At 35.0% G+C, this 13,187-nt stretch overlaps 2 protein-coding genes across 3 annotated transcripts; one reads left to right on the top strand and one right to left on the bottom strand.

Moving 5' to 3' along the window:
* The first annotated feature begins 483 nt into the window (after positions 1 to 483).
* LOC110606393 (alcohol dehydrogenase) lies at positions 484 to 2,809 on the top strand. Of its 2 annotated transcripts, XM_021745181.2 has the most exons (10): positions 484 to 629; positions 728 to 864; positions 960 to 1,006; positions 1,129 to 1,454; positions 1,539 to 1,621; positions 1,718 to 1,793; positions 1,886 to 1,947; positions 2,039 to 2,134; positions 2,254 to 2,415; positions 2,508 to 2,809. In XM_021745181.2, exons 1-10 carry the CDS (start codon positions 593 to 595, stop codon positions 2,619 to 2,621), a joined length of 1,140 nt encoding a protein of 379 aa, XP_021600873.2. In that variant the 5' UTR covers positions 484 to 592; the 3' UTR covers positions 2,622 to 2,809. The 2 variants fall into 2 exon arrangements, with proteins under 2 accessions (XP_021600873.2, XP_043809300.1); XM_043953365.1 differs by having other exon boundaries at positions 1,129 to 1,621.
* A 370-nt stretch (positions 2,810 to 3,179) lies between these two features.
* LOC110606391 (putative transcription elongation factor SPT5 homolog 1) lies at positions 3,180 to 11,023 on the bottom strand. Its single transcript, XM_021745179.2, has 22 exons — positions 10,507 to 11,023; positions 9,454 to 9,692; positions 9,215 to 9,361; positions 8,944 to 9,102; positions 8,759 to 8,842; positions 8,437 to 8,507; positions 7,991 to 8,348; positions 7,744 to 7,899; positions 7,557 to 7,654; positions 7,427 to 7,475; positions 7,192 to 7,344; positions 6,972 to 7,115; positions 6,496 to 6,589; positions 6,186 to 6,347; positions 6,056 to 6,104; positions 5,875 to 5,969; positions 5,690 to 5,768; positions 4,794 to 4,848; positions 4,591 to 4,708; positions 4,376 to 4,516; positions 3,767 to 3,867; positions 3,180 to 3,473 (listed from the first exon to the last, which is right to left on the bottom strand). Exons 1-22 carry the CDS (start codon positions 10,832 to 10,834, stop codon positions 3,228 to 3,230), a joined length of 3,126 nt encoding a protein of 1,041 aa, XP_021600871.1. The 5' UTR covers positions 10,835 to 11,023; the 3' UTR covers positions 3,180 to 3,227.
* Positions 11,024 to 13,187: the final 2,164 nt, after the last annotated feature.

The following is a 13,187-nucleotide window of genomic DNA, read 5'->3' as shown; positions in this document are numbered from 1 at the left end:
TGTAACCCAATTAATCAAATTAAAAAATAAACCAAAAGTGTACCAATCAAATACCTTAAACCAGCTTCCGTTACTCAAGTCCACCTGGCAGCCACAGTTTCGTTCGAATGCTAGAATTATAAGCAACGAAGTGCCAAGTGGATAAAAGTCTGTTTTTTATTTATTTGCAAATTCTATCAGCAAAAGTGATTTAAATAATCTGATTGGCGGTTGACTAAGGAAAAATAAAATAAAAACATATTCATTTGGTGGGTCCAATTGCATAGTCTGTTGAAAATCTTGAAGGTGACACCACCTCGATACAACTATTTAAAATAGTAAAACCAGGGACAAAAATCCTATGAACTAAAACCTGGGAATGGTTTTCGCAGAACCTCTTGTATTTGCGCCGCAATTTAGAAGCTGTCTTAATGAATTAATTCTCCAATATTACTATTAATAATAACTATATCTCTGATTTAACTTGGGCTATAAATACATGTAAATTGGGGCCATATCCAACATCAACAACAAAACTCAAAATCAACTGTTGAATTCTTACAGACTTCTAAGCAAAAGCTTAATTTTTCTGAAGCAGAGAAAGAGAGGAAAGATGGCAGGCACTGCTGGAAAGGTCATTCGTTGCAAAGGTAATTAACAAAAAATTAAGAAAAGCTAATTAACCAAGACTTCTGCTATTTTTCTTTCTGATGAAACTAATGCATGATGTTATTTTGCAAATGTGTAGCTGCTGTGGCATGGGAGGCAGGGAAGCCACTGGTGATCGAAGAAGTGGAAGTGGCTCCTCCTCAGGCCAGTGAAGTTCGTTTGAAGATCCTATTCACTTCTTTGTGCCACACTGATGTTTACTTCTGGGAGGCTAAGGTAAACTTCAATCCCATAAGGTTCAGGGAACAAAAAAATTACTATTATTTTCTAGTTTCTGGTGAACTAAATTCCATTGGTTTTCTGCCTTGCAGGGTCAGAATCCATTATTTCCTAGAATTTACGGTCATGAGGCTGGAGGGTGAGTAAATTTATACTACATTGATCACAATAAGGCTGTCTTGCTTTGAGTGTTGATCTCTAATGCATAGCCAAAAAATGGGAATTCATAGATTTTTTGCTTTTTGAACTGTTGTTAATTAGGATTGTGGAGAGTGTTGGTGAAGGTGTGACTGATCTCAAACCAGGCGACCATGTCCTCCCTGTGTTCACTGGGGAATGCAAGGACTGTGCTCACTGCAAATCAGAAGAGAGCAACATGTGTAGCCTCCTCAGGATAAACACAGATAGGGGAGTGATGCTTAATGATGGAAAATCAAGATTCTCAATTAAGGGCAAGCCTATTTACCACTTTGTTGGGACATCTACCTTTAGTGAGTACACTGTGGTTCATGTTGGCTGTCTTGCCAAGATCAATCCCTTGGCCCCTCTGGACAAAGTCTGTGTTCTAAGTTGTGGAATCTCCACAGGTACAGATACGTTAAAAACCTTATTCCAAAACCCTTCTCTGATTCTTTTGTTTCTCTGTGTATTTATTGATAAAAATATTTCAGGCCTTGGTGCCACTCTGAATGTTGCTAAGCCTCCAAAGGGTTCAACAGTGGCTATCTTTGGATTGGGAGCTGTAGGCCTTGCGGTGAGCATCTCATACTGAAACTGTTCACGAATTTATTTTTCTCAATTGATGTCAATACTTAACATAGTAATGTATATGGTGCTTCCACGTTATTAGGCTGCTGAAGGAGCTAGGATTGCTGGGGCTTCAAGAATCATTGGTGTTGATGTGAATTCAAATAGATTTGAAGAAGGTAAGCCTTGTATCTTCCCGGAAGAAGTATCATCATCTATCACTAACTACCTTTGCAATCTTGCTGAGTTTATTTCTCTCGTTTTCTTACAGCAAAGAAGTTCGGAGTGACTGAATTTGTGAACCCACAACATCACAACAAACCAGTTCAGGAGGTTTGTCTCTCGAACTAGAACTTGTTTGCAGTGAAATCATGGTCCTATTGAAAGCTAAAATGAAGATTTTCGTTCATTAATTACATTTCAGGTGATCGCTGAGATGACAGATGGAGGAGTGGACAGAAGTGTGGAATGCACAGGAAACGTCGACGCCATGATTTCTGCATTTGAATGCGTGCATGACGTATGTTACCTGAAACCCCCTGCTTGTCCCTGTAGAATCAAATTTCTTTTAATTACTACATTATTATCACAGCAATTCCACTATGGTATTTTGTTAAACAAACACAACTATAATGCCAGGGCTGGGGAGTTGCTGTCCTTGTTGGGGTGCCACACAAAGAAGCAGTTTTCAAGACCCACCCCATCAACGTTTTGAATGAAAGGACTCTCAAAGGTACTTTCTTTGGAAACTACAAACCTCGCACTGACCTTCCCTCAGTTGTGGAAAAATACATGAACAAGGTATGCCATAGGTTGGCAATTTTTTGAACTTGAGAATATGCCAGCAAAAGAAAACTCTCCACCTAAAAATTTTATTTTCTAATGATTCACAGGAGCTTGAACTTGAAAAGTTCATCACCCATTCAGTCCCATTCTCAAAGATCAACGAGGCATTCGAGTTGATGCTCAAAGCGGAAAGCCTTCGCTGCATCATACGTATGGAGTAATAGAAAAAACCTTCATCTACCACTTGAAACCAGGAGGGAAGCAATCTTATATCATATGATTGTGTGTTCTATGTTTGCAGGAATGTAATAGAGCATCTTCTTTTCCACACAGAATTTGTACAGGAATGTACTTGTTTGTACGATAAATTGCCTGATGTTCTAATAAATAATGAAAAGAAGTGTTTCCATATCCTGCCCTTTCAGCTTTGAAGCTAAATCACATCTATGAAACACAGAATTATTAATTTTACCCATGCATGGTGGCCCCTTCTTCGTCAGTCTATTGGACCGAATGAACTTAAAAGAGCTAGATTTGCAAGACCAAAATTAATTCCATCAGTTGTACACTAATTGAACATTATTTGCCATTATACACATCATTGTGAGGAGAATTAAAGCAATCAAGGGTTTCAAGCAAATGAAAATAAGCAAGTCCAAATATTAAACTGTGCCGCCTCAGCAGGATAGAGTGAATTTCAATAGCTGAATAAAAGCACAAAGGAATTCTAGATGGCAGTTGATGCAACAACTGAGAGAGGTAAGAGTTGGCGCCACATGAAATCCTCGATGAACAGATATAATTTCATTCATTTATTATTATAACAATCATGGTTGTGCGAGTTTTGCCAGTATAACCATGTCTAATATCTTAACGTCAAGAGTGTCATCTACTTTTACAATTCCATCAGTGCCATCCACACCAATTAACTTACCAGTGGCACCACGATGTGCACCACCCATGATCTTGATCTTATCTGATTTCCTCGGTACCACTATCTCAATTTCACTTGGAAGTGCCGTGATTGTTTCCCCATTGCCATTTGCCCCCAGGATTACCCTACAGGATCCATCCTGAAACATACAGTACCAGCATTAATCAATTCATTACATTAATGGTTCGAGAGTCCAAGGTGTCCAATGAACAGGTGTTTGGAAAAAGAACTTATGAGATGCCACCCGCAAGAACAAAATTGGCTTTTAATGTATTTAAAAAACTAAAAAGATCTTAAAGGACAAGGTTTGTTATGTATTTGGGAGTGTAAAACAATGGACAGTAAGCAAGCAGAGGAAACAATACTGGGGCTAAGCATCATGCTTAACATTCTACACAAGGAAAGGGAAGAAACAGGTCCACTAGAACATACCGGAAGCACCTCCCTGATAACACCAACAAAAGACTCATCTGCAGCCTTTAGTACATTAACCAATATATCTGGCATGAACCACGGGCCTTCATTGTCCCCTCCTGCAATTAAACGAAGGTCAACTTGTTGGTTAGCTAAAAATAGATACAAAAGGATGTCAAAGAATGACAAAACCACTCTTCATAGATCAGGTAGAGTCGGGCTTTGCAGTAAGACAAAAAAAAAATACAATTCCTACTGTCAAATTTAACATTTAACATCTTTATAGTTTCATAGAAAGAAAGTGAATTTAGCATTCATAAAAGCACACAATAGATTAATGTCAATCAAATTCAAGCAGCTTTAACCATATGACACACCCTTCCATTTCTGGAATCAATGAACCAACTGAAGTTGAAACCAATATACATGGACAATATTTCAGAAGTGATAATAAATGCATTTTCATTTCCCGAAGACAAGTAAAGCAATAGCATGATTCAACCCCAAATTTTATAGTTGCCATGCTAGAACTCTTTTTTCATGCCATATGTAGCCTAATAATAGTCTGTATAAATCCTTCACATCCTCGTGACTAAAATATCAAAGATTGAAAAGCACAAATCAAACCTATAACAGGAGACATGACATCAAGACCGGTTCCGGGTGTCATCGGCTGTCCCCCAGGAGTTCCAGGCAGGTAGGCTGCAGAGCTAGGAGTCATAGGCTGCCCCCCAGGAGTAGATGGCAAATATGGGCTTGGCGCATTTGCTACAAGTACATAAAGTTGGTCAAAAAAGGGAAATTCCCCTCAAGTAATACTACAAACTGAGAAGGTAAACTACCATAGCCAGAACTGCTATCCCTTGGCGTTCCAGCTTCACTATAACTACCACTAGGAGTGCTAGCCCAGCCTGAACCAGGAGTAGGAGCTTCATATGCCCGAGAAGGAGGACTTCCAGGCTGAAAAAAGGGTATAGAACAACATTAATTTTACAAGTACACAGAATAATTTGTAAGGTTTAAGAAGCCAATGTCAAGTACTCACCTGATACTGTGGACTGGCTCCCCAAGAAGCAGGATTCGCATCTTCCCAATTGTCCCTATATCAACAACATCACAAGTCCAAAAATCATTCTTTGGCTTTAAAATATACTGGAACATTCTTCAGGAATATTCTCTCTGACATGATTAAAGATTTTCTATATGTTTGAATTTGTGATGCTAACACAAGAGAATCAATAACCTACAGTAAATTTAGAAAATTGATTTCACTGGACAACAGGGTACTCATTGCACTTTGAACTTCAATTCAACAATTATACTTGCTACTGGAGAACTAAAGTGAAAAACAACTTTGCAAGAGAGAGGACAATAAGGGGTCAAAAACCAGTTCAGTGAAGATAAAGATGAAGTCTCCACTTGACCTTAATAACACCATAAATTATTTTCTAAGACAGCAGAACATTATGGCAAGAGAAACTGTAAAAAATAAATACAAAGACCTTAGACCCCCAATTATTTGGAGACATCTATTAAAAATGACAGTATCAAAAGAAAGCATGGACATTAACGTAACGGGAAAAGCGGCAAAAGCAGTTGTGACTGCTTCTTTTTGTTGTCTGCCAGAATTAGATAATGAAGAAGCAGTGGATAAAATCTACATTTATCAAGTGCCACAGAAAATTTAAGACAAGCAATGCTTGTGAAGCAAAAAATCAATCATGCATCCAACCCTGATACTGATTTCTTTTAACCAATAGCTGTTATGAACAGCATTAATCACAAACATGGATCATCTTGCAAAGCAAAGATACATCAATCACCCAGAGAGATCAAACAAAAATATTCTCATCAAGTAATATTCAGGATCAAAAGCACATCATGAAGTTTAGAAAAATAAGAAATAATTGGTAGCATTAATATTAATATTAATGAACAAACCTAGGAGGACTCATTGGTGTGTAAGGATTCCATGCTGGGTCACGCATAGGTGTCCTCATGCCATCATGAATAGGTGTTGCTGCAAATGCAAGAGAAGAACAAAAAAACAAGATATCATGAACAATTAGCATATCAATAATTTATTTGACAATAAATGAAAGAATCCAAGCTTCTAAAGAAAGAACCTCCGGCATCTCTCATAGGAGTCATATACGGGTGAAGTGGAGTCCGAGAAGGATGCATGGGAGTTTCACTTCCCATACCATACCGAGATGAATCGCTGTTTAAACAAATATCAACACACATAAACACCACAACTGAAATATGAAAACTAATTAACAATGTTTTAGGTAGAATGTCAATTACCGGTATGGGGTGGATACAACTACATTGTCAGAAATATTATTGCGATCAACTGCAAATACACAGCAATTATATTCCATAGAAAATGCAAAAAATAGTGAACCAACAAAATAGCAAATATTCATAAAGATACCTAAAATAACTTTCATTTGAGATTCCAACTCAACTCGAACAGATTGGCCTTTAATTTCTACAACCCGCCCACGATAGCCTTTGAAAGGACCCTGGCGTATCTTCACAGTGGTACCAACCAGCGCATCGTGCCCTCCTCTTCCACCTCTATTCCTTCCTCCAGCTGTGGCATTGATTTAGAAATAGATAGAATTCTTTCTTGGGCAACATATGTGATATTACAACATAAACATCTTTTTGGCAGGGGGAATGTTAAGGCAGAGTCAATGGACTAGTATTGTTAAAGCAGGAAACAATCATCAGCAACTTACACTCAAATGGAGGACCTCCTCTTTGAAATCTCCTTGGTGATGGAGGTACACGAGGGGGAGGTTTGAAACTACTAAATCTTGAATAGGAATCGCCCTGAATTAGTACATGAGTTAGCTAAGCATAGTTAGCTAAGATCATTTTTGTACACTTAAATCACTAAATTAATTTAGCAAGTTCTCAATCTGAAGAATCATGTATAAGCTAATCTACATGAGCTTGATGATTTCAAAAAATTTCAACCAAAAGACAATTTAATCAATTACCCAATGTATTGCAATTAACAACACCTTAGCAGATAAGATAAAAAAAATTATGATGATCAAAGATGAAAATGAACCAAATTAACAGCAATTTAAACAAGTAATTTATCACAAATACCAAAAATAACCAAACCACAGCCCCTCAAAGAGCTCACAACTGACTATTTAATGGGCACTTGTTAAAAAGATTAAAATAAAATCAACCAGAGACTTACATTTCTATCACCATTGGCTCGAGTTCCTCCCACAACAACACAAGAATGAGATTTAACACAGATAAATCCAGCATGCTCAAGATGATGGCGATCATAGATGAACAACACTCCTCTGTATATGTGCTCTACAGGACCTTGTTTCCCCTGAAAAAGATAAAGATAATTGGTAAACTACACACGTGATACTATCAAAAAATCATACAGAAACTAAGAATCTCACTTTGCAAGGACCATCGATGATTCTAACAACATCCTTTGCTGCTATAGTGTTCTTGTATCGATCTTGGACATTAAATTTCTTTTCTATCTTGCATTTGATCTCTCTCAATCTAACAAGAGCAACCTCAGGTCTTTCTGGAACTCCCTTAAGAACCTGAGATTAATGATAAAAGGTCCGGAGATTCAAGAAGTGATAGACTAACAGCCTAACACACAGCAATAGAGTGATTACTCACCTGAAAAGCTTCACTTTCTACACGTATAATTACCCCAAAGCTCATATTACTGCACCACATTAAAATACACACATATATAAAAACTTCAAATTAAAAAAAAGGGGGGAATGATTCTTCAAGAAGATCTTACTCCAGTAGCACAAGATCATGGAGCTCATAGTCTCCAATTTTAGTAACACCAGTAGTAACCTCAGAGCTTTCTACAATATCATCCGCAAAAACACGAATCTGAAGCCAACAGATGATAACATCATTTCCACATCACAGAAGCATTCCACTAATGAATTCAATTGCTGTATAATAAGTTTATCACTCACATGTTCCTTAGTTGTATCAGAAAGAATGATAACCACGTGTTGCTCCACCTTAACAACCATACCAGTTGCACCTTCCTGGGTACCAGATACAACCTTCACATGATTACCCGGTTCAAAATACTTGCACAGCTCCTTTTCATTCACTGCAATAGTTCTCTGCCAAAAAAGAATTAGCAGATCAATAAAATGAAACCAAGTAATATACAAGAGAGACCTATGACTGTTGAAGAACTCAAATAATACTTACTGGAAGGTCCTTCATTTCAGGTTTGATGTGAACATTTTCTTCATCAACTTTCTCAACCCATCCCTTAAGGTTTTTCAAATCTCCCTTGACAACAATAACTGCATCACCCTTCACAAAGTGGCCCTTCTTTCTATTTGCAAATAAGGTTGACAAACTGACCATATCACCATCTCCATTCTCTCCAGGTGTTCGGAACTTCTCAAGTTCATCAAAACTCGGTTTAATGTTCTGAGCACTAATCGATTTCATTGAAACCGTTTTATACATGAACCCATCTTTAAACAACATGCCACCAATGTTCTCAAAATAATCACCAGTCATAGGATCTCTTCTTCGCTCTACCCGAATGTGCAGTTCTCTGACAAGAACAGGAGAGTAAAAATTCACTTAACCAAGATATCGTTCCTCAGAATCATACTGAAAAGAGAGTATAAATTCAGTATTACCTAGCTTCATCAACATTCATAAAACGTGGTGGGGGGACAAACGCCTTCTTTTTTACAACCTCTCCGCCCTCCTATAATAAACATATATAAAAAATTATATGAAATCAAACACAAGAAAATCTGAAGTACCTCACAATTATGAAAGAACATTGAGAAGGCCATCCTACTTCATTGCTCAAGCAAAATATTAATGATGATGATAAAACACAAAATAAGTTACTGATATTTAAATAACATGACTAGACAGTTTCATATACATACAGTAGCCAGAAAAAATTAATACCCAGTGTCTATCACAATTAAATAGCAAGTGTCTAAATACCAGTTTCTTTGCAAGAGCCTGCAAGTCAATTCTTGGAATTAACTTCACTGTAACTCTCTGCCGCACATTGTCTACATCTACTACCTTGGAGAAAAGAACAGGTAAACAAGAGTTTTAAAATATTAGCTAAGAAAACCTAAGAAACAATACAGCATGTATTAGGTAAGCAAAATTACAAAACATACTTTGGCAAGATCCCCTTTGTAGGTCCCAATCTTCATTCTGACCCAAGTATCCCTTGAAAGATCTATTGCTTTACTTTCAACTGAAAGAACATCAGTCATTTCTTTGATTGGGACAAGCATTATTTTCTGGGCATATATATTGCGCAGACCTTTACAAGCCTGAAGCAGGAAAAAATAATTAGCACGTTGTTAAAGCAATAAGTATTTGCAAACATCACAGGCTAAAATGAACTCCATAAAATAGTGAAAAGCTTGGCATCAAATGACCTACCTCTCTCACATGGGCTTCCTTGTCTGCTTCAATATAAATATAGTTTTTGAGATGATCAAGAGCAATAGCAGACCTGATTTGCAACTCGGATCCTTTATCAATATACTTCTGCATTAGGCAAACAGCTGTTTCTCGTTCACGGCCAATCTGAAAACATTAAAGACAGATTAATACATACCTTGAAAACAAAATATACCAACCGAGTCCTAGAGAAAAAACATAGGAACTGTAAATCATACCGCACATTTCACCATCCATAACTTTGGATCCCGAACAGATGGCAGAAGAGCTTGTTGCTCAACATCTGTAGTCTCTTCATCATATTCTGTGTGGCTTGACCTAGCATACCTCGCTTGAATGCTTCTCTCAAGAGCTTCAACATCTTCTTGGTCATCCTCCCTAGGGAGCAGTGGCCTATGATGAACCCTTCTATTATCATCTTCCTCGGGGAGATCAGCTCCATTATCAACTATAAAATCTGCATGTGTATATATTCCAATGTCAGCCTGCCCTATACAAAGCCAAAATCTAAACTAGAAGTCTGACAGGGGCATCCTCCTGATAATATCAGAATAGTTAAAATGTTGGTCATACACAGAATTTGTTGCTTAACAAAATTTAACTTAAGCATAATAGTTAAATGAACAAATGGAATCACTATTGGAAACTTGTAAGCACATGATGGCTTCATGCCATCTTAATTCACTTAATGAGGTGGGGGCTTTCCTATTATAGATAAGCGAACACCCCATTGCCCCCCTTGATTTACAACCGCAAACCCACATCCCACTTTTTGATCATATAATAAATATTAGAATTCACTGTGAACGTCCTCTATATATCAGAATTCACTAATTTTCCAGCCGATAAGAAAGCCAAAAAAATCCCCATATTCTAAACTGAATTGCAATTAGAGTTCACCAACTAACTCTGTCTAATGGGGGGGGGGGGGTATTCATACACAAAACGCAGATAAAAAAGTTCAAAACAAAGTCTCTTTCCCAAACTGAATAGACCAGATCAAAGAACCATTAAAGTTCATCAGAAATGAAACACACTCAGCTCTAATTTCGCGCAAATTCACAAGCCAACCACCATGTCTACTAGAATTCTGAACCACAGAGTTCCAGTGAAAACCAATTTCCCCAAAACCTCAAAAAATTAAAATGTCAATTAATCCTGCACTGAAGTAACCATATTTTGTTGTCTAACCCTAATTTCACAAAACAAAAGCAAATCTGCCACATCCTATCCAATCACCAAACAAACAAAAAATACCAACAACCACGTACCATCCTCAGCATCCTCGTCCTCTTCCTCTTCTTCATCGCTATCGACCTCAGCTTCAAGGTCAAAGAACTGAGTCCCCGACCTCCTCTTTGCCGCCTTCCTCCTGCCACCTCCACCACCATACTCATCATCATCATCCTCTTCTTCTTCATCATCGTCCTCCTCAGCAACGTCGTCTATAAAATCTGATCTCCGCCTCTTCCTACTGGAACCTCCCCTATCTTCTTCCTCCTCCTCTTCTTCCTCGTCCATCAACTGTTGCTCCTGGTCATCGTATTCCTCATCATCCGCATCGAGCTCCTCGTCGTCTTCGTCTCTACGACGAGGCATAGCTTCGTTTCGAGGACGAAAATACCTTTCTCAAAAATTGCTCTAAAGCGTGAGCTTCCTCTGGGTGTGTGTGTGTGTGTTGTAGATGTGTAAATTGAAGGTCTGGTGTGATTTGGGGGTTTTATGAAATCCTCTGTTTTTTTTAACCCTAGACAGATAGAGACTCTAGATAAACGGTGAAGACTTAAGAATTCGGGATTGGCAATACAAATGGGTTAAACGGTTAGTCGTATGCCAAACTTTACGTTCTGCGTCCAGTCTGACTCTGCAGCCGACACAAGTTAAAAGGGAGTTGAAAATTGCCTTCGATACGACGTCGTTGCTTTTCATAATTTAATAATTATTTTTTGAAAAAACCCTAACCTAATAATCTTATCCGTAATTTCGTATGAAGGGACTGAAAGCTGTTACCTTCAATATATTAGTTATAAAATTTTAAAATTTTATAACTAATATAAATTTATTATGATATTTCTATTTAATCCAAATATTCCCTTAATAATAAAATATCAAATAAAAAATAGTTTTTCAAACTGCATTTTTCAATAATATTTTAAAAGAATTAGTATTCATAAAAATACAATTAATAAAAAATAGTTAATGGCTATTAATGTTAGGTAAATAACTAACAAATAATAGGAGATTTATGTTAAATATGTGATAAAATTTTATATAATGGTTGATGTGAAAAATTATTAATAATTGTATATATTATATTATTTATTTTATTATAAAAATAAATATACAATTTTACTTATTATATTTATTTTATTATTAAAATGGCTAAATTAAATTAAAATAATATATATTTTATATAATTAATATTGAGATAAGATATATATTAAAATAAAGATAAATGACAGAAAAGATTACATCATTTTACATTTTAATTTAAATGTTTAAATTTTATATGAATTTTTATATGAATTAATCTAATATTTATATTTAAATGTAATTTTATTTAATTTTAAAATTAAAATATAAAAAATAAAATAAAATGTCAAATATAATAATAATATTTTTTAAATATAAATTAATTTTATATATATAAATAATATTAATTCATACTTAATTATAATTAAATAATATATTTAATTTTAAAAATAATAATAATTTAATTATTAAATATACGGTTGATAAGTTTAATAGTAAATAAATTTTATTTTGTATTAATAATTATAAAAAGTTATAACATATATATTATTTTTAATTTTTTTATATATATTATTATTTTAAATTAAATAATATATTTACTATAAAATATTTATAATTATTATTATAAAATAAAATACATGAACGGCATATTTAATAATTAAATTATTTATTTATAATTTAATTTTAAAATTAATAAAAATTATATTTAAATATAAATTAATTTATTTAAAATTTAAAATATTTAAATTAAAATACCAAATGACAGCATTGTTGGGGTTTTCAGTCAACTGGCCTTAAAATAAAGATAAATTTATTTCTTTATCTTGAAAACCACTTAATTTTATTTTCAAAAATTTCTGCTATGGGTCAAAGGATCTATCCGTTGAATAACAGCTATTTAATTTTTTTATTAATGGGTAAACTACTCTCTCTATTTTAATAAAATATTTACTTTAATTTTTATATTTTAAAAATCTATAATTTAATTTTTTATATTTAAAAAATTTATAATTTAATTATACTATTGAAATTAAAGTTAATTTATCATTAATTTTTATGAAAATAATATTAAAAAGGAAACAGTTCAACAAGCTTTTTCATAGCCAACAACACCTTCACAGCTGCATCATCGTCCGCCTGTGGCTCGTTCCTAACAACCTCTTCATCACAGCCGCATCACCGCAAATCCAAATACCGAAAGGATGTGCAACGCTTGCATTTCGCCGGTGAATCGTCCTCGCATCGCCAGTGACACGATTATTGAAATCCGTAGAAAGAAACTAAAATCCATTTCGATTGATTCCATCACGAAAACAATTAGTCCAGTGTCCACCAATGCCCAATTAGGTCATGCCATCAATCGTCGCACAGCGACCATACGCATCGACATGAATCACTGTTGAACTTAGGCATTAATTGAATTACACAGTCAGTGTTCATCGTGAATCCAACTATGTAATATTCAATAAATTAATAGTTTAATTTCTCTGATTTTTCTATACCAATAATAAGAACTAAAAGTATTTTTATTATTTTTATAAAATTAACGGTAAATTAACTTTAATTTTAATAGTATGGACTAAATTATAATTTTTTTAATTTTTTTTATCTTTTTTATTAAAAGAATAAATGAAATAATTGTTTGGGCTTTTATCCTTGTATTGTAGAGGCCATTTGTTTGTACTCTCTTAGGCTTAAA

The sequence above is a fragment of the Manihot esculenta genome, chromosome 18 (assembly GCF_001659605.2).
Source record: "Manihot esculenta cultivar AM560-2 chromosome 18, M.esculenta_v8, whole genome shotgun sequence".
NCBI lineage: Eukaryota > Viridiplantae > Streptophyta > Magnoliopsida > Malpighiales > Euphorbiaceae > Manihot > Manihot esculenta.
The sequence above is the reverse complement of the archived record's forward strand: the minus strand, read 5'-3'. Positions and strand labels throughout refer to the sequence as shown.